The sequence below is a fragment of the Ictalurus furcatus genome, chromosome 19 (genome assembly GCF_023375685.1).
Source record: "Ictalurus furcatus strain D&B chromosome 19, Billie_1.0, whole genome shotgun sequence".
In the NCBI taxonomy this organism is placed as follows: Eukaryota; Metazoa; Chordata; class Actinopteri; order Siluriformes; family Ictaluridae; genus Ictalurus; species Ictalurus furcatus.
In genome coordinates, this window is record NC_071273.1 from 5880835 (window position 1) to 5901760 (window position 20926).

The window sequence follows — 20926 nt, forward strand, 5'->3', positions numbered from 1 at the left end:
AATTGGTCTGCATGGCTGTCGTCCCAGAAGGAAGCCTCTTCTAAAGATGATGCACAAGAAAGCCCGCAAACAGTTTGCTGAAGACAAGCAGACTAAGGACATGGATTACTAGAACCATGTCCTGTGGTCTGATGAGACCAAGATAAACTTATTTGGTTCAGATGGTGTCAAGCGTGTGTGGCGGCAACCAGGTGAGGAATACAAAGACAAGTGTGTCTTGCCTAAAGTCAAGCATGGTAGTGGGAGTGTCATGGTCTGGGGCTGCATGAGTGCTGCCGGCACTGGGGAGCTACAGTTCATTGAGGGAACCATGAATGTTAACATGTACTGTGACATACTGAAGCAGAGCATGATCCCCTCCCTTCGGAGACTGGGCCGCAGGGCAGTATTCCAGCATGATAATGACCCCAAACACACCTCCAAGACGACCACTGCCTTGCTAAAGATGCTGAGGGTGAAGGTGATGGACTGGCCAAGCATGTCTCCAGACTTAAACCCTATTGAGCATCTGTGGGGCATCCTCAAACGGAAGGTGGAGGAGTACAAGGTCTCTAACATATACCAGCTCCATGATGTCATCATGAAGGAGTGGAAGAGGACTCCAGTGGCAACCTGTGAAGCTCTGGTGAACTCCATGCCCAAGAGGGTTAAGGCAGTGCTGGAAAATAATGGTGGCCACACAAAATATTGACACTTTGGACCCAATTTGGACATTTTCACTTAGGGGTGTACTCACTTTTGTTGCCAGCGGTTTAGACATTAATGGCTGTGTGTTGAGTTATTTTGAGGGGACAGCAAATTTACACTGTTACACAAGCTGTACACTCACTACTTTACATTGTAGCAAAGTGTCATTTCTTCAGTGTTGTCACATGAAAAGATATAATCAAATATTTACAAAAATGTGACGGGTGTACTCACTTTTGTGAGATACTGCACATTGAAAGTACTGAACAGGTCATTAGTGATTTGTGTTCAATATAATCAGAATTAAGAGGAGTTTAGAACCATTTTTAAAAAATTACTTTCTGCTTGTTCAGACCGTTAAATGCTAAATGCACTTAATAATAGATTAATCACATTTGGTATAGATCATAAATTTACACATACAGTATAGAGACCTACATTGTTAAGAGAGAGGGGTTTCCAATGAAGGCATGCTCAGGGATAGACTTGATGTTGTTGTTGTGAAAGCCCCTGCAAAGAAAAAAATGTAGACACATAGCCAATGAACTGGTGAAAATATAAATAAAGGTATGGATAAGTATGGGGAAAGAGGCACTGTGTATACTTACAGCTCCTTTAAAGTCCTCAAGGTTCTGATAGCGACAGGAAACTCCTCCAAACTGTTGTAGTTCAAATCCCTGTTAATACAAGACGGATTTGGATCACAGTATTTCGAGGAAAGTTAATTTGTCCTTCTGTTCACATTAATACATGTAAGAGGCTGATTAAAAAAAAAAAAACACTCAAAAAGTGTTAGTACTTCTTATAATTTATTACTTATTACTAAAGATGAGATATATATATATATTTTTTTTAGATTTTCTTATCTTTACTATTGTAATGCTCTTCTCACAGGATTTTCAACCAAAACTGGAGATTGGACAAAGACCAGTTGATGTTTTTCCAGTCTTCAACTGTCCAGCTTCAGTGAGTCTGTGCCCATGCCTCAGATTCTTGCTCTTGGCTGACAGGAGTGTAACCCATGGCTGTGATTAAGCCAAATCAAAGCCGTGCTGATATTCACTAGAACCGCGTGGTTGTGAGTGTGATATTGCTTTTATACACCAGTTCTATAAGCAAGAAATAAATACAGACTAACTGACAGTCTGGACACAATATGGTGAAATGTTTTGTTTATTTTGGCTCCATCAACAAAAATAGCTCCTGAAAAAGCCACAGCTGGATAGCGTGTTGCCATGCCAACGCACACAGACTAACTCACAGCCTGTAGTAAGTGTAGTAATGGTTTTAATGTAAGGAAATATTACTAGAAGTGGAATTGTATGTTGTGGACAGAGACAGGTGGACTGATACAAACAGTGAAACGTCCCAGTGCTGTTATACTAAATGTCAGCACTACTATTGGAACGCTGCTTGACCAATCAAATTAGTGGACCAGAACTAACTGCTGTATAATAGGGAATAAACGCGGCTGAACACGGATCAGGTGAACACAGTCAGGTGATAAACCAATGACAGGACAGGGGCAGAGACAGCAACAAATCCAAAACATGTCAAAACATAATCAAAAGCAATGCTTTGTTATTTATTTAGGCTCTAATCCAAATTATAAGTGATTCAGCATTATCAACCTATATGAGATATATCTGTTTTAAATAGGAGTATTTGACTGAATACTGACTGAAAGGTTATATTAACATACTTGCCTTGTTTAGTCATACTGCAAATCTTCTGTATTAAGTATAATTTGCCTGGAATGTGCAAAACATTTTCTGCTTCTACACTACTCCTTTTCCTAATGCACACACAATTCCAGGTTTGCAAGTAAAATATTCCCTGAGAGGGCAACTAAAGACTTTCCCTATTGAACTAAAACGCCTTTATCTTCTTTATCTGAGAAGAAGAAACTAGGATGGTAAAAGCGTGATGGACGGAGAATAGAGAGGGAAACGGAACGGCACTTTTTGCTGAATGTTAATGAGAGGTCAACTCACAAAGTCTCCAGGCTCTGTAGTCCATCAAAGCTCTGTTTTCCCAGGGACAGCACTCTGTTGTTATTGAGATGCCTGCAGTGAGACAGCAAAGAGAACAGTCAGATACACCCACCCCTCTCAGCCTAGTGAGCTGAAAGCTGACTGGAACAAAAAAAAAAGAGGTAAAAGACAAAATAAAGCAACAAAGACCCCAAGTTTTTTCTACACGTCCTTTCATTGTGCCCGATGTCACTCTAGACTAAAAAACAGACTACAAATATACCCTGAGCTTTATTCATTTTAGCATGACTATAAAAACAACCGTGATGATCAAAGGAAAGGAGTGCTTCATATTATAAACATCTTATTTGCGGGATTTTTCTCCAAGCCAATTAACTACTTCCATAAGTAAAATCAGACTAGCGAAGTAACTATGGAATTAAGATAAGAATGGAATACATTGTGTGCTGTGAAAACAAATTAATTCCTGTTATCACGTATGTTATAGCAACTATAAACAGTCATTCCCTCACCCTCCTATTTATTTATTTCTCTTTAAGATGATTAGACTCCTTTCATAAATGTTAGACAAATGCCTCCTTACAGAGGCAATAATTAGACATTTATCTTTGTTAAATATCAGCACATTTTTATCTGTTTATGTGAGCATCCAAGATTCAATCCTGAAAATTAGCTGTTACTATAGAAACCTTAACATGTTAGATCTAAATCTATCAGTAAATTAGTCAACTGTCCCATTAAAGGGAGATGAAGTAACCAAATGGTGTAATGGAGACAGGGGGCAGGGGGTCATGGTGGATTAATGGTTAGCATGTTTGCCTCGTACCTTCAGGGTTGGAGGCTTGATTGCATGCTCCCCCTGTGCCTCAGGGGTTTCCTCCAGGCACTCCAGTTTCCTCCCCCAGTCCAAAGACATGTGTTGTGATCTCTAAATTGTGTGAATGGGTGTGTGAGTGTGTGCAGATGTGCCTTGTGATTGGTTGGCACCCCATCCAGGGTATCCCCTGACTTGTACCGAGTCTTCTGGGATAGGCTCCCCTACAACCCTGTGTAGGATAAGTGGTATGGAAAATGGATGGATGGATGGATGGTAATTAAGCAGTCGTTTTGAACTGGTGGACTTTAACTGGTGAGCTTGCATGCAATCTATCAAGGGTGTGTTTTTCTTCTCCAGGTTGCTAGATACAGTGAAGAAGCCAGAATTTAGAAAGCACTTACAGAACCACCAGATTTGAAAGATTGGCAAACGCTCGGTCTGGGATGTGGGTGATCTTGTTGAGGGCGAAGGTCATCGCCTGCAGGGAGGAGAGGGTACGCAGGGCATCAACAGGTACCTCTGTCAAAGCGTTGTCATCCAGCCACAAGTGGCGCAAGGAGGACAGTCCATCAAAACAGTCTTGTGGCACTCTTGAGATGTGGTTTGCATCCAATCGACTGGTGAAAAAGAGGACTGGTTGGGTGTGAAAATCTCAAGTTCATAAATTATTGTTTAAAATAAAGTCAGAGTGATGTGGGATAGAGAGGACTTTAGACACACACACTTTATTTAGCACCATTACACGAATTTCTTCATTTGAAATGAATAAATTAACGAAGCTTTCTTAAGGATGGCGTGAAGGTGCAGAGGGTAGAGCTGCTGCCTCACAGCTCCAAGGTCACCAGTTCCATGGATTGGCTACACTAAATTGCTCCTAGCTATTTTCATTTGCGTGTGCATGGGGCCCTGCCATAGACTGGTGTCCCATCCAGTGTGTATTCCCACCTACATGACTACATTAAAGCGCTTACTGAAGATGAGCAAATGAATGAAGCTTTCTAAATAAACAATTTTGAGTGTCATTAAAGTGGAAAAATGACCAAATTACCAAGAATAACTGTAATAGCTTCCTATAGTCCTCACCTTGCAAAGTCTTGCCACTGAATAGTTTTCAATGGCAAGCCTTCATCTGTCTATCACTTCTGCTCATGTGCTTACATTGCTATTCATTCATATTCACCAACTCTTCCAGTGTACTAAAGTTTTCCTTTCAGGTGTCAGTGTGAGTGACAATATTATTACCTAGGTGCCTCAGTCCTTGACGACTAAACATTGCTACTTTCCTGCCCTTTCATGCCACCTTCCAATAACACTGGCAAAGTTTAAGTAGATATTAAAGACTGAGATTTAAAATCTGGTTTACTTCACGTAAACCTGCCAAAGAGCAGGTCAGATCACGGAGTATGCTGCCGTAGAAAGCATATATTTCAAGCTCTTCAAGCTTGGTTCCTGGAATGGAAACCTCCAGATCTTCCTGAACACTGTGGGGGATAGTAGTACTCTGTGGTTGCGCAGCACCCCCTCCATTCACCAAGTGGCAGAAAATTAAATGTTGATGATGTCGTTCATAATACACCTGACCTTTGTATAAGATAATGGATATCCACTGATTTGTGGTGGTGGTGGAGGATCCATTGTAGGGGCCTCAGCCTTCTTACTGGAACTAAAATAAGCCAAGGCTTAAAACTGGGTTAAATCCTTTGACTATCATTGAATTCATTTACATTCTATTTTGGAAACCAAGACAGCTCAAACTATGTGTTGAATTCAGGCAATATATTACAGTACTACTGAACTACTGAAAATCAGTTTAGGCCATATAGTCTAGAGGTCCATATTCAGAGTTGGTGACTTAAGTCCAAAAATCATGTCAATATTTACACAGGTAAAATGGTATGTATTCAGATTTCATGTGCACAGGTAATTAAACCAGTTTTCTGGGATCCCCATCCAGATTATGCAAATCACCTGCATGTAGTTCATGCTAGATTTTTTAAGTAGAGTCAGAGGCAAGGTTTTTCAATAGCATTTAGACCATGGCATTAAGACACAAGCAAATGCCTTCAAACCCGAAAAAAAAAAAATCAAAGTAAGAAAATGCGGGCTGATAAGAAAATTTTTTCCAACTTTGTTGTCAAATGTAATAGGATGTAACAAGAGACAATTAAATGATAATATATGAAGCAAAAGATAAATAAACATCTACTTTGAGACTAGTTTTGTGTAAAATGTCAATATATTGCTGCAGGAATAGTCATAAATTTAATTATCCACGAATCCCTGCAAATTTGGTTTAAAAAAAATGGCTTCCACCCTTATTATTCGTCAACTTATAAAACAGCACTATAATGTGTGCACTGGATATGATCGATCACACTTTTAAATACGGTGACAGTTTGAAGGTTAAGCTGACCAAGCACTCATCTGCTGCACTTACAGCTCACTTTAAGTGTTTCAGTCCATTACATAGGTTTCTCAGATTAAAATCCTCTTTCCATGGATGTCCTTGGTGGGGTGGAAAAACAAACCATTTCATGCACTTTAAAGGGACTTTAATTCATTAAAATGCTCATATCTATGTATTTAATATTGGCTTCAAATGGCATGGATTAGTTTTTTTAGTATAATTACAATTCCTAAAGCATAGATTTCAGTGTAACATATTGTCAAACAGAGGTGCTGGACTTGTGCAAGAAAAATGGACTTAAGTTCAAGTTCAGAATCGAGTTTAACTGAGCCACACCTTTGTTTTACTCAAACGCCACTCATTTCATTAGCCTTTTCTTGTTAAAATGAGTTTGTTCAAGTTATAAGATAACTGCAATAGACGGACATTGTAAGACACTACCCTATTTAAGGTTTCAATCATTTTAACCAATGGCATAATCTCCGCTGTGAAATTAGCTGAAACTAGATAGCCTATCTACACTCCATGACTGCAGCTCACCCCACTCACCTCATTCTGACCACTAAGAAAACAAAGGCCAAAGAAAGGAAGCATTTTTTCTCTTCCCTGACAACTATTACCAAAGATACCCAAAGAGACAACATACCCCAACAATGACCACCCTGTTCTCTTTGCCAGGCAGAGTGCTGTACAGAACAGTGCTTATGGATTAATGTGATCTAGGGCTGACAGTTTGCATGTATTCGAGAGCGAAGAAGCAGATGAGACAGAGATAAAGAGAGCAGATGGGTTCTAGCACGAATGCATTGAAAGATAATCTTCATTCAGCCTCCAGTACTACCCTTTCTCCGTCTTTTTTTTAAACTGATCAAAGTTGAGGCCTCACGAGGACTGAATTCATTTGGAGAAGTCTACGGGTCCGCTCTTTTGTGTCACTTTCTCCTTAGTTCCCGTCCACCCACCTTCTGTTTCATATGATAATTAACAGAGCCTTGGCACTCAGGGGGTCAATCTGTAACCAAAACAAGAAGAGAAGAGAAAAGAGAGAGTGTGTCTGACAGACATTAAGCCATATGTGTGCTCCTATGTACTCACAGGGAATGGAGGTTCTGCAGGCTCTTAAAGGCCTCTCTGGGGACCTCCTGAAGCTGGTTGTTTTGGAGCATTCTGTGTGGGAATGTGTGAGAAAAGTGAGCATCAGGGTCCAGAGAAGGTTAAAGAAAAGAACAGTAACAGGAATCCAGCTAAAGGAAGACATCAATTAAGATAATACCAAAAGATAACAGAATGAGACAAAGATCTTGTCACTGGTTACTGTCCACGTTGCGACATATGAAAACGCATCCCATCCCACATACATACTATACAAACCACACTGCTCTATTGTGGATGTATCACTACATGTGAGAGTTTCTTCCTATATTTGCTAAAACCAAATGTAAAATAAAACCAGTCTCAGTTGTTTTCAGAAAACAGTTGTAACACAACAGGAGGGACTCCAGAAAGTGGCTTTAGCTACTAATGCCAACCTATTAACAGTTAACACTAGGTCAGTTACTATGGCAACTTACACTCTGAAGTTTTATCTTCTCGGTTGGAATTTCACTTGAAATAAACCACTAGTGGTTATCAAGTTTCAAAATCAGCCTGTTATACGCCACTTTCATAACAACAATTCCTTTCCAAGAACATTTCACAAAATGCAGCACCCAAACTTCATTAGACCTACAGTTAGCATCATGTGCTGTAGTTCTTGGTCCGATTTGCTATCCTTAATTTGGATTAATGCCCAAATCAAAGTCTGATTTAATGTATATATATACTTGACAATAGGCTGCATTGCAGCACACAAGCCTAGCAGTGTGTGTGTGTGCGCTTACACAGCAATTCATGAATGCTTCGGGTAATGGAAAATTTAGGGCACTTGATATTGGGTCACTGGTCAAAAAAGGTTAAGAACTCCTGCTCGAACTTAAGAAATTACTCTACCTGGCAAGCCAATAGTTTAACACAACTCACAGGCGAACATGTAAACTGTAATAATGCAGTGAGGCTCACTCACAGAGTCTTGAGATTGACAAGTCCATCAAATGCTCCTTTAGGAATGTCCATCAAATCATTTCCTGCTAGTCGCCTGTGAAAAGCGCAAAAGCAAAACAAGCAAGAGGTTTAATCCTTGATAAAATTGCATGCCAATTTAGTTATGATGTGTACGGATATACATTGTTAGCTTTAGTAATTACGATTTAAAAAAATATTTAAACTGTTTTGATTTGAACCACCAATAATGTCTCACGTCAACTCCAATACCTTTCACGTACAGCATGTTAATCTATAAACTGTGATAATTTTTTCATCCATCCAAAAGTCCCAACTTTATTCATTGCCATGTATGTAGAGTTGAGGCCAAACGTTTACATACACTTAGGCTATATTCAACCTCAGTTTTTCACAACTTCACACATTTCATGTTAACATACAGTTCTATTGTCAAGTCAATTAGGGCATCTACTTTGTTCACATCAGAGCTAATTTTTAAACAACCGCTCAGAGACAGCTTTATTTCACCTTTAATTCACAATATTAGAATTCCAGTGGATCAAATGTTTATATACACCAAGTTCACTGTCTCTTTAAACAGTCTGGAAGATTCCAGAAATTGATGTAATGACATTTCAGAAGCTTCTGCCAATTGACATAATTAGCTTTGTGCTTTGGCTGTATTTAAGGGCCTACCTTAGAGCCAGTGTCTTTTTGCCCTTGACACCGCAGAAAAACGCATAGGTGTTTTGCTGGAAAAGACACTGGTGCACTTCAGAAAATAGATGGCATCATGAGGCGTGAGGATTATCTAAAAATACTGAAGCAACCCCTCAAGACATCAGACAGAAGAGACAAACTTGGTCACAACTGGGTCTTCCAGCAGGACAATGATCCTAAACATACCTCCAAAGTTGTAATAAAATGCCTAAAAACAACAAAGTAAAAAAGTATTGGCATGGCCGTCACAAAGCCTGGACCTGAATCCCATATAAAGTTTGTGGACTGAACTGAAAAAGCATTCCTGAGCAAGGAGGCCCACAAACCTGACTGAGTTACACCAGTTCTGGAGTTCAGGAGGAATGAGCTAAAGTTCCAGCAAAGTATTGTGAGACGCTTGTGGAAGGATACAAACAAGAGTTTGATTCAAGTTAAGCAGTTAAAAGGCAATACCACCAAATACTAACAAAATATCTGTAAACCTTTGACCCACTGAAAATCTGATATGGTCAATAAAAGCTGGAATAAGTCTATCTCGTAGCTATTATTGAGAAATGAGCTCTTATGGAAATAAAGTAGATAAACAAACTGACTTAAGACAGGAAATGTTTGGTAGCATGAAAAGTGTGGAGTTATGTTAAAAATAAAGGGTTTGAATGTCTTTAACTTGTGTGTATTTAAATTTTTGGCCTCAACTCTAACACTGAGCCAGTGTTGTGACTGTGTACTATAAGTTTTGGCACCTTTGTACTCTTCGGTCAGGGACTGCAAGTATGATGCAACTTTAGACAAATGTGTAAACTCTTAATAAACGGAAATCTTTATATCATTGGTATGAACTAAAAGGAACATACAACTGTAATTAATCACATATTAGTTATGACGTTTTATAGTCATGGCATTACAGAAGACATGGTGACTGTATTTTTAATAAGGTGAACAATTACAGTGTGGAAAATATGAACACATAGTGAAAAGACTGACGATAACGCTTTTGACACTAGTTAGAGACAGATTTCTACACGCTAGTATCCTGTTGCACCTCTTCAAATCAACTGCGCTCTTGCCAGTTTGCTTCAACGTTAAATTCCGCAATGTCTCAAGAAACACGGCAAGAAGGAGGCCAAGGGTCTGCGTGTACCCTGTATACCAAAGGGTCTGCATTCTAACAGGGTGGTGCCATTTGTTGCAGAGAGATGTTGTATCTCGTCCACTGCAGGGGCATCAGCAGGGGGAAACATGATAATGAATAAGGGCATGCATCCAGGCGCTAGTAACAGATTGGAACACCGCTTTCTCCGTATGTTTTGGGGCTTCCGAGAAATCGGTCAACTTGTGTGCAGCGATGGGCAGTTTGCCCTGGACAAACACAACAGCAGAGACACTACACCTGAGCAAACACTCATGGGAGAATTTGTTCTTTATAAATCATGGCTACATGTTCGTTCTAGCTGTGGGTTTACGGGTTAGACAGGAGGCTGAAAGAGGGCACGGTGAGGACAGAGGAAGACGTATGACGGCTACAGAGTGGTTAATTCAGTAAACCGGTTCAAAAGGTTTGTGCACTCTGGCCTCAACAGTTGCATGCTTGCCTTCAGCAAACAGATTTGGCCACACTGCTTGTTCGATATCTATACTTCAATTTAGACATATAGGATATTTTGTTTCTTGTCTTTTTCACGAAAATATGAATCATTGTTATTTGTGTCAAGATCTACAAACTCTTGTTCACTGAGTATAGTAAACAGTTGACATGCATAAGTTAAAGAACAGCATTGATTAAAACGTCAGCATTGTTGTTCCCAAAAATGGATAGAAAAAAAAATAAAAATACATCAGTGCAGAATAGAGTTTGTGCATAAACACTTGTCTGAGACACAGAGGTTCCTTAAACACAGTTAGTACAGTTTTTCCGTACTCTGGTATTCAGAATTGACCTAACATTCTTGATAAAATTCACTTTACTGTTCAACAGTGGTGTCTATGTTATATTATATACACAAAAGAGAGTCAGTGCAAATCGATACCAAAGCTCTTCTGACGGATCACCTTTATCCTATGATGAAACATTTCTATCCTGGGATAATGGGAGTGGTTTTTCCAGGATGACAGTGTCAACAGGACACGAGGGTTCACTGAATGGTTTGATGAGTATGAAACTGATGTACATGATATGCTACGGCCTTCACAGTCACCAGATCTCAACCCAATTGAATACAATTTTTTTTTTTTACATATTAACATACATTTAACATATTAATTTGATATGTTTGTGATTTGGGGAAAGTTGCACTGCTGGATGACCAAAATACAACACATATTTATGCTCCAGGCAGCCTGATTTTACTATTACTATTACTATTTACTTATTCCCAATTTATTCCCATTACCCTACAGCCACTTTCCTGGCCCCGCAGGTCAGCCATGATATTTTATATGTTCCAAACGTATACTTACTCTGTTACATGTTTAAACAGGAAGTTAGTTTTATTTGAACACAGTACTTTTCCAAGCATAAAACACAAATTCCCATAACGTCTAACAACGTCTAGGCCTTGGAAATTCTGTCTGCCAAGTCGTTAAGATATTGGGCCATAATTATGAGCCATGATCCTTAATAAGGTCCAAGCAGACAGAACTTCATTCTCTTCATCATCTTTATACAGTGGGGTCCAAACATCTGAGACCACATAAAAAATCTGGGATTTGTTGTTTTGTTTTGTTTTGTCATTTAAAATTGGAAACAAACAGAAGGTTTTAGAATTCTGAAATATTTATACCAAGAAAGTAAATTTCCAATCTCTTGAATATTTTGCACTATTTTTAGGTCTCTATTTCAATGTAAGCATATGTGTGATATCGACCTTGTTAACTGATTTGTAAAAAAAGGGTCAGATTTTCCTCATGTCTAATCTCTTCTATTGAATCATGTGTTCAGACAACACTCTGATAGATTGGATCTAAAACAGATCATAAGGTTTTACACAAACGTGTGGAGTCCACGCCAGCTCAAGTGCACACTGTCATTAAAGCAAAAAAAAAGGGGGATGTACAAAATACAAAGAAACTCTGAAATTCATTCGACTTTTCACTCAAGCTGTTGTTGTCAATAATATAATTAGTACGCAAAATTGTTGTATTAAATTAGAAAAGAATGCACGGCGGAAGTATTTTTTACTAGTGCGCTCCTATTTTTGGACCCCACTGTACATGTTTTGTACTGCATAAAACGTCTCATATTATAGTTTTATTTAATTAACATTTATAACAGTAACTCATTTATGACTGAAAAAAGTCTTGTGAACTAGTTCTTGTAAACAAGAACTTGTAGAGGTTCTTTTTTTAAAATAGAGTGAACGTTTGAAGACTTTGCCATTTAAAAGCATTGGTTTTGTATCCCTGAAACTATTTATGTGTTAATGTCATTATCTTGTTGGAAGATCTACCTGCAGCCAAGCTTTAGCCTCATGGAAGAGGCAACAGTTAAACTCCCTGCCATAAAAGATTGCGTTCACTGGATTTCTAACACACACACGCACGCGCACACACACACACACACACACACACACACACTTTTCCAGGTCACTTCCAGATTCACTGCTATATAAACAGCTCATGGACAGTCACGTAATGCGAAGCCTTGCCAATCCTTTTGTATTGTGTGAGTTCTAAGCCTTGCTATTTAGTATGGCCTTGATGTGCATGACCTCTGCTCTGTTTCTTGGTTTTGTTTTGGTTTTGTCTTGGATTACCCTTTGGCCTTGATTACCCTGATCGCGGGTGTTTTGACCTCTGCTTGATTTACCGACATTGATATTTGAATTGTGATCTTAATCTGTTTGCATCAAACCTCATGCACACGGATCCTCATCCTCATATAATAGGATTATTATAATAAGATAATAATGTTGTGAAGGAATGTTTTTGAATAACATTGATATGAGTTTTATTTGAGAGAAGGTAGGTAGTTTCTAAAATCGTTGCATATGTCTTTTTAATCCAGTACATCTTCCCCAATTCCCTTCTATTGCACTGATTTATTATGTTTCCCATACTGTGAATGCAAACAGTGAGTGTGTGGGTTTTGGGGGTTATACTCACAGCTCTTCCAGGAAGTGAAGAGTGGTGAAAGCGTCGCTGGGCAGCTGACTAATGTTGTTCATGCTCAGATCACTACAGACACATAAAGGAAAATTAAATCAGATTGAGTATCAATTTACTGGCAAATTAAGTGTATATTTTAACCACATCTCTGATATAATCCAAACATTAGAATTAGTATTCAAAATCCAACCTCTCATATTCAAACAAAGTGCAGTGTCATTATTGTCTGAATAAAAAGGATCAATATTTTCCCTGTACAGTTGCGCTCATTTTGGAATTAGTCATCTCAAATGCAAAATAAAACCTGTGAATATGTAATAACAAAGAATAAGAGGAAGCATCCACCCATATATATGTGCTTCATGGATTTTGAGCTTTTATTTACAGTAGATAGACAATGAACACTTAATGAACACTTAACTATTTTCACTCTGAGTTCGCCTATTAGCTGGAATTAAAATAAAATAAATAGTATTTTTCCTAGTTAATCTAACACTGAACAATGCCGAAAGTGAAAAGCTAACAATAGCTGTAAAATCACAGCAACTGGCTTAATAGCTTGAATAAAAACAACTGTTTAGTATGGCCCTTCAGATCCAAAAACCTCCCAAAACAACTCCATTACAAAGTTATGGAAAGGAACACATCAGGCGAAATAATAATAATAATAATAATAATAATAATAATAATAATAATAAAAAGATTACCAAGGCTTTGAAAACAATCTGGGTGTCTATCAAAACTTGATGACTGGGAAAGAAGAAACTTGGTCAGAGACTGCACCATGAACCAAATGGCAATTTTCAAAGCCTTTCTCAAAAATGTCTATCTGGAGGGCTGTATGACGTTTGTACAAAGACACTTGGAAGGATCCTCCAACAAACCGGCCAAATGTTTTGTGTTCAGATGAAACTTAAGTAGGCATAAATTCCAACACGGCCCATCACCAAAGCAACACCATCCTGACTGTGAAGCATGGTGGTGGAAGCATAATATTGTGGGGAGAATGTTTCTTATCTGCAGGGCCTGGGGAACTTGTCAAGACTGAGAGGAGGGATGGAACCAAGTACAAAGCGGCCGAAGCTGATGAAATCTGCAAAATGTCTAAAAATGGCTCGGACATTCATATTCGAAAAGGACAGTGACCCCCTAGGCCAAAGCTACCACAGAGTGGCTTGTTAGAAAAAAAGGTGGATGTTCTAGAGTGACCTAGTCAAAGCTCTTTACCAACCTTGTGGAGAGCAGTCCGAAAATACTGGTAGCTGTATTCGCTGCCAAAGCTACCTCTAAACTGCAGTACTGTCAAGTAAATGCACTCTTTTTTTCACTGCATTCACGTGGCATGTTTGTTTGGATCAAGGAAAACATGTCCCATTTAAATCCGTTATGTTGACAGAACCTTACACAACAAAATGTAACAACTCTGAAATGGTGTGTGTCCATTTTCTATCTACTGTATCTAATAAGCATCCCAAGTCCAAAATGTCTTTTCTCTTTGACTAGCAAAAGAAAGATCAACATTTATTGTACATTCTTAAAGGCGACAGAGTTTAGTTGCTGTTTTAGGAAAAGGGAATCTTCACAGCAGTGGACAAATACACCCAAAGTGGTGTGTAAGGAGATCTCCAATAAAAGCAGCACACTGAGACGCCTTCTAGGAAACTGGATTGACTCTAATCAACAATGCAGCAGCTGCATAATTAGGTTTAATGCGGGGCTGAGGGAGCTTGGAGAAAGTTAGGCAAAGTAAAAAGAGGCAATTTCATAGCTCCTCAATGTCTTTCCCAAGGGTCTAAAGTATCCAGGCAGCAGGAGGCAGGGAGGGTGAAATAAATTACAGGGCAGCTGACTCGCATAGGGCAGGGATATCTTTTCAAAGAAGCTGATGGTCACTCTCTTCCCTTGTCTCTCACTCTTAGCTCTGCTTCGGAGGACTGTCTCGTCCCTAAACGCAGAGTACAAAAGGAGGCCTTTTTGCCAGGTGGCTCACTGTGTCTAGGTGAAGTTGTAGGATACCTATCAATCTTATCAGATGGATAAAATTGTTAGGTACCATGCAGTCTTGTAATTCTATCAGCCTCATTCCTTTGGACCCATCATGAATAGCCTACTGGTTTGTGGAGTCACAGTGTCTGCAAGGTACACAAAGCAGGAGAAGAACAGATAGCGGCTTTGTTTGTTTACCATGGCCGCTCCAATTAAATGCATAGCCAAAGGAGCTCCTTGCCCTGGAGGAGAAAAGAGGCCAGGCAGTGTGCCCTCCTTCGGCCTTTGTGAAAATGTGAAACGTTCATCCGTCAAAACTACAACTGATGTTCACTGTATAAACAGCATGTATGCTGAGGGTTGCAAAACAATGTTTGATCAATGGTGAAATAATCTTACCAGTATTTGATTACACAACTTGAAAATCAGGCTCGGTAAAGAATAATCAAAGAAAGACGGGTGAATCAGGTTTCCCTGAGCGTCTTATAGCAGAACAGCCTGCACCTGCTGTGGTTCACTCTGCTGCCACAAAGAACATCTGGCACCATCCTTTAACTGGACCTTCCGTTTCAGTGAAAAGGGGAAGGATTGGTCAAACAGTCTCATATTAGGAAAAGAGGCAGTAAATTTCCTCCAGATGTTGGGTGTTGAGCTTTTAGCAACAGAACTCTTGTAAAATCTTAGTGAGAGAACTACCTTAAATACTCGGGTATTTTATGATGATTTTGATGGTCAGAAGGAGCTCAGTGATTAAAGCTGTGATCAGAAGATCACTCAGAAGAGTAACTCTTGGACATTATCGAATAATTGCTTTGACTGTATCCTCTCTCAATTATAAGCGGTTTTGGATAAAAGTGTCTACCAAATGAATTCGTGTAAATGATGTACTGCTATCACTACATAGAATATGGGAATATTGTAAAATCTTGCTGATATATACATACACTATATGGTCAAAAGTATGTGGACATCTGACCATCACACCCATAAGTCCCAATTCCACAACCATGGGCATGAACACACATTTAGTCCCCCTGTTATTACTGTAATAATAACCTCCGCTCTTCTGGGAAGGCTTTCCACTAGATTTTGGAGTGTGACTGAGGGGATTTGTGATCATTCAGCTACAAGAGCATTAGTGAGATCAGGTACTGAGGAGGTCTGGGGTGCATTCGGTGTTCCAGTTCATCCCAAAGGTGTTTAGTGGGGTTGAGGTCAGGGTTCTGTACAGGACAGATCTTCCAGTCCAACCTTCACACACCATGTCTTCATGGAGCTCGCTTTGTGTACAGGGACGTTGTGATGCTGGAACAGGTTTGGGCCTCTTAGTTCCAGAAAGGAAATTGTAACGCTACAGCATACAAAGACTTTCTATACAATTGTGTGCTTCCGACTTTGTGGAAAATTTTATTGGCCATAAAGTGTATTTCTTAATATAAGAGAATATATTTTTAATACATAGGATGTCACAATGTAAAAAATAAAGGTGTGTTCAAGTAATAACTACATTATCCACTATATCTGCAGAATTTCTCAGAAGTAACATTAGTACAAACAAGATATCTTTGCATTTGACAAATTGGCAGATTTCATCCCAGGCTCTTTATAGAACCCATGAGTTATGTAACATGGGGGACAATGCAATCTGACAAGTCAAAACCCATAGTACATCGGCATTTCTTTTGAAATATTATATTTTATGTCATGAAGACAAATATATATATATATATATATATATATATATATATATATATATATATATATATATATATATATATATGTTTGTTTCCTCATGCAACATGGATTTTTGTAAATTACCAGTAAAAAATATGCTACACACTTGTAATTGCTATAAAGGCTTACACACTGACAGGTAATTAGTATAAAAGCTTACGTATGAGGCAGCCTAACTGGTATAAAAGATTACACACCTAAAGATAATTAAACATAAATATATCATTAAGTCACCTAAACGCACAAGATTACATCTTTACAGATCATTAGTATAAAGATTTACACACAGGTAAAAGGTAGCACTTATAGGTAAGTTGGTATGAAGCCTTAAAATAATCATAGGTAATTGGTGTAAAGGTTTAATCCAATTTTATTTATATGGTACTTTTAAAGAAGCAGATTGTCACAAAGCAACTTGGATAAACCATTCGGTAAAAGGTTTCAGTATGGTGGAGTACTAATGTGTCTTCTTGGCCTCCCTAGAAGGCATGAAAAAAAACATGTTGAGATAAGTTTAGCTAATTTGATTGGTTATATTTAACTATATCAGATTGATTTGTTTGCTAATGTCAGGTGAGACTAGCATCAAATCCAGTAGCAAACATAAATTAGCTAGGCAGCAAGTCAAATTCTGGCTACTGGTAAATATTGGTTATTTACATGATATTTCAGCTCTGTTTAATTCAGAAGCAAACTCCGTAGCACTAGTTATTACCAGCAAACACATAAAAGTTACTTTTCACACAAAGACTCACACGCTTAAGGATGAATCGTGTAAAGACACACATGCTTCGAGATAAATGGTATAAAGACTCACACACTTAAGGATAAATGGTGTAAAGACTCACACACAGGATAAATGGTGTAAAGACTCACATGCTTAATGATAAATGGTGTAAAGACTCACACGCTTAAGAATGAATGGTGTAAAGACTCACACGCTTAGAGATAAATGGTGTAAAGACTCACACACTTAAGGATAAATGGTGCAAAGACTCACACACTTAATGATGAATGGTGTAAAGACTCACGCACTTAATGATAAATGGTGTAAAGACTCACACACTTCAGGATAAATGGAATAAAGAATCACATGCTTAATGATAAATGGTGTGAAGACTCACACATTTAGAGATAAATGGTATCAAGACTCACACGCTTAATGATAAATGGTGTAAAGACTCACACAATTAGAGATAAATGGTGTAAAGACTCACATGCTTAATGATAAATGGTATAAAGACTCACACACTTCAGGATAAATGGTGTAAAGACTCACACTTAATAATAAATGGTGTAAAGACTCACACTTACAGGTAAGTGGTGTAAAGACTACACACACTTAATGATGAATGGTGTAAAGACTCACACTTACAGGTAAGTGGTGTAAAGACTACACACACTTAATGATGAATGGTGTAAAGACTCACACTTACAGGTAAGTGGTGTAAAGACTCACACACTTAATGATGAATGGTGTAAAGACTCACACTTACAGGTAAGTGGTGTAAAGACTCACACACTTAATGATGAATGGTGTAAAGACTCACACTTACAGGTAAGTGGTGTAAAGACTACACACACTTAATGATGAATGGTGTAAAGACTCACACTTACAGGTAAGTGGTGTAAAGACTCACACACTTAATGATGAATGGTGTAAAGACTCACACTTACAGGTAAGTGGTGTAAAGACTCACACACTTAATGATGAATGGTGTAAAGACTCACACTTACAGGTAAGTGGTATAAAGACTCACACACTTAATGATGAATGGTGTAAAGACTCACACTTACAGGTAAGTGGTGTAAGCGCTGAGAGACTCCGGCAGTGAGGTGAGTCCTCGGTCGGCGCAGTCCACTCTCACATACACATCGTCCTCCTCGCAGGTACACTGGACCGGACAGCCGTCCGTTCGCGCGCGCGACCTACAGCACCACAGCAGCAGCACGAGCCAGTGGCTTAAACGCGCACGCGACAACATCACCTTAACGGCACGAGAGCGCAGCTGCTCGCGTTTACACACGTCGGGGGAAAAATAAAAAAATGTTTGCAACGATTTATTTATTTTTTTTATTATTATTTTATTTAAATCGTGCGCTCACGTGCTGTTTGTAAACACAGGTACTCCGACTTCAGCTGATATTTATCCTCGGAGAGTCTCTACCTCACCGTCTACGGTGTGTCTCGTGCGTCTGACGTCACTGTTGTACCTTATGTGTGTGTGTGTGGGGGTCGGTCGCGAGCGCGGAGGCAAATTCAGTCAGTCAGCTCGTGCTGAAAAGTTATGAACGGTCACGGTTGGGGATTTGGGGTTATTAATCTGTTGATGTTAAATGAGTTTAATCCAAACCTCAGTGGAGCAAATATAAGTCATTTATGAAGCTACTTGCTTTTGAATTAGTGGGAATTTCAAGAATCAAAAACCTCTTAAGCTCCAACAAATATCCACAATATCTGAAACATCTCATTATCATAGATTTTGGTGGGACAGGACAACATTAATAATGACAAGTTGCCTTAAACAAAATGAAATACCCACAAAGTAACCCCATACTAGGCAGTTGAGAGTCAACAACATACAGTCTAGCAGTATGGACCACATATACAATATGTCAAATGTTAGTGGACATCTGACCATCACACCATATGCGGTTCTTCCACAAACTGTTGCCACAAAAATGTTGGAAGCACACAGTTGTCTATGACGTCTTTGTATGTTGGAGCATTACAATTTCCCTTCCCAGGAACTAAGAGGCACAAATGATAATGTCCCTCTGCACAAAGCGAGCTCCATGAAGACATGGTTTGTTAAAGTTTGAGTGGAAGAACTCGAGTGTCCTTCACAGAGCTCTGACCTCAACCCCACTGAACACCTTTGGGATGAACTGGAACAATGACTGCACCCCAGACCTCCTCGCCCAACATCAGCACACCAGCACTAACAAGCTGCCACTGTTGGGCCCTTGGGCAAGGCCCTTAACCCGTAACTGCTCAGAGGTATAAATAAGATAAATGTAAGTCTCTCTGGATAGATGCCATAAATGAAAATTACTTCACTAATACTCTTGTAGCTGAATGAACATAAATCCCTACAGCCTCACTTTAAAATGTAGTGGAAAGCCTTCCCAGAAGAGTGAAGGATATTATAACAGCAAAAGGTGGCCCATGGTTTTGGAACACAATGGGTATGCTGGTCAGGTGTCCATATACTTTTGGCCATATAGTTTTGTTGATGTGCACACTGAAGAGCTAATATGATTAACCAGGGTTGCCAGGTTTCAGCAAAATTTCCAACCACACGGAAGACCTGAAACTAGCCCCCCCCCCCCCCAAAAAAAAAAAATCATTGGAGCACTGGAAAAGGGAGACACACGACATTATCCACTCCATAAACCACCTTTCTATCTGATAATCTCTATCTTACAATAGAATTGGTTCTGTACATCTCAGACCCACTGTCTGCACTAACAGTTCACCTTTGTTTGCAAAAAATGTCTTCGATTTAATTCAGATTATTTGTTATAAAACAAGACCTTGGCAATCCTGTCATTAACTGTCCTGTCTTCTGCTCACCCTAGAACATGGGGCAGAGAGTTTTCTCCTAAAACTCCAAATGCTCTATTAGTGCTTGTTGCAGAGGGCAAAAGAGGCAAGTAATGTGTCAACAGAATTTGACATTGTATGGTATTGTGAACAAGATCTTTATAAAAATGAACATTTATTCAACTACTGATACATGTGCTCCGTATGTACATGTGAATAATGAGTCTAATCTTTGATTAGTTATAGAATAAATTTATAATGAGCGCGTTAGTGTATTGTTTTTTTTTCTTTACAACTTGCTGCAAAGTTTGATAAACCCTGACAAAGTGGCAATTTGCTTCTAACAGCAATGTTTACTTAAATAACTGCAAATTAATAATAAATAACTGGTTTGTATGAACAATGGTGGCAGAATACTAATGTTTCATTAAAAAAAAAAATGTGTTCAACAGCACTAGAAACTAAATATGTGCTGTTAAATGGTTTACTTTTAGAATGACTTGATTCTATAAACCAGGTTACACTAAAGAAAAAGCTTCAATATAGAACCTAGGTCCTGATCAAAACCTACATTCTATGGCTTGCAGAACCGATTTAGGAAACGAAGAACGCTTAGCTGGTCAGCAATGGCCAGCTCACTGATAACACCACTCCCTGTCTACTCATTCTCAAATTCAAAATTTCAAGTTAAATATGAATCATTTTGCCTCAGTTATAACTTTCCTTCAAAAGGCTTTTATTTGGAAACTTCAATGCAATCACATGAGGAACTATTTCATGCAGCACCAAATAAATAAATAAATAAATAAATAAAATAATTCCAACATGTTTCCAGTGATATGTCTAGATGATGATAACTATCTCCACCATTTAGTCTAATTTGTGTATGG

General features: G+C 38.8%; 1 protein-coding gene across 2 annotated transcripts in view; it reads right to left on the bottom strand.

Annotated features, from left to right (window-relative positions):
• The window catches only part of LOC128623091 (leucine-rich repeat-containing G-protein coupled receptor 5-like), a 31291-nt gene extending 12690 nt beyond the window's left edge, over positions 1–18601 (bottom strand). For both annotated transcript variants that reach the window (XM_053649978.1, XM_053649977.1), the window contains exons 1-8: positions 18287–18601; positions 12767–12838; positions 7968–8039; positions 7001–7072; positions 3900–4115; positions 2682–2753; positions 1296–1364; positions 1126–1197 (exon numbers count right to left, since the gene is read on the bottom strand). In XM_053649978.1, coding sequence (XP_053505953.1) covers positions 1126–1197; positions 1296–1364; positions 2682–2753; positions 3900–4115; positions 7001–7072; positions 7968–8039; positions 12767–12838; positions 18287–18474 — 833 coding nt within the window. In that variant the 5' untranslated portion in view covers positions 18475–18601. The remainder of the gene's footprint in view (positions 1–1125; positions 1198–1295; positions 1365–2681; positions 2754–3899; positions 4116–7000; positions 7073–7967; positions 8040–12766; positions 12839–18286) is intronic.
• Between the last annotated feature and the right edge of the window lie 2325 nt (positions 18602–20926).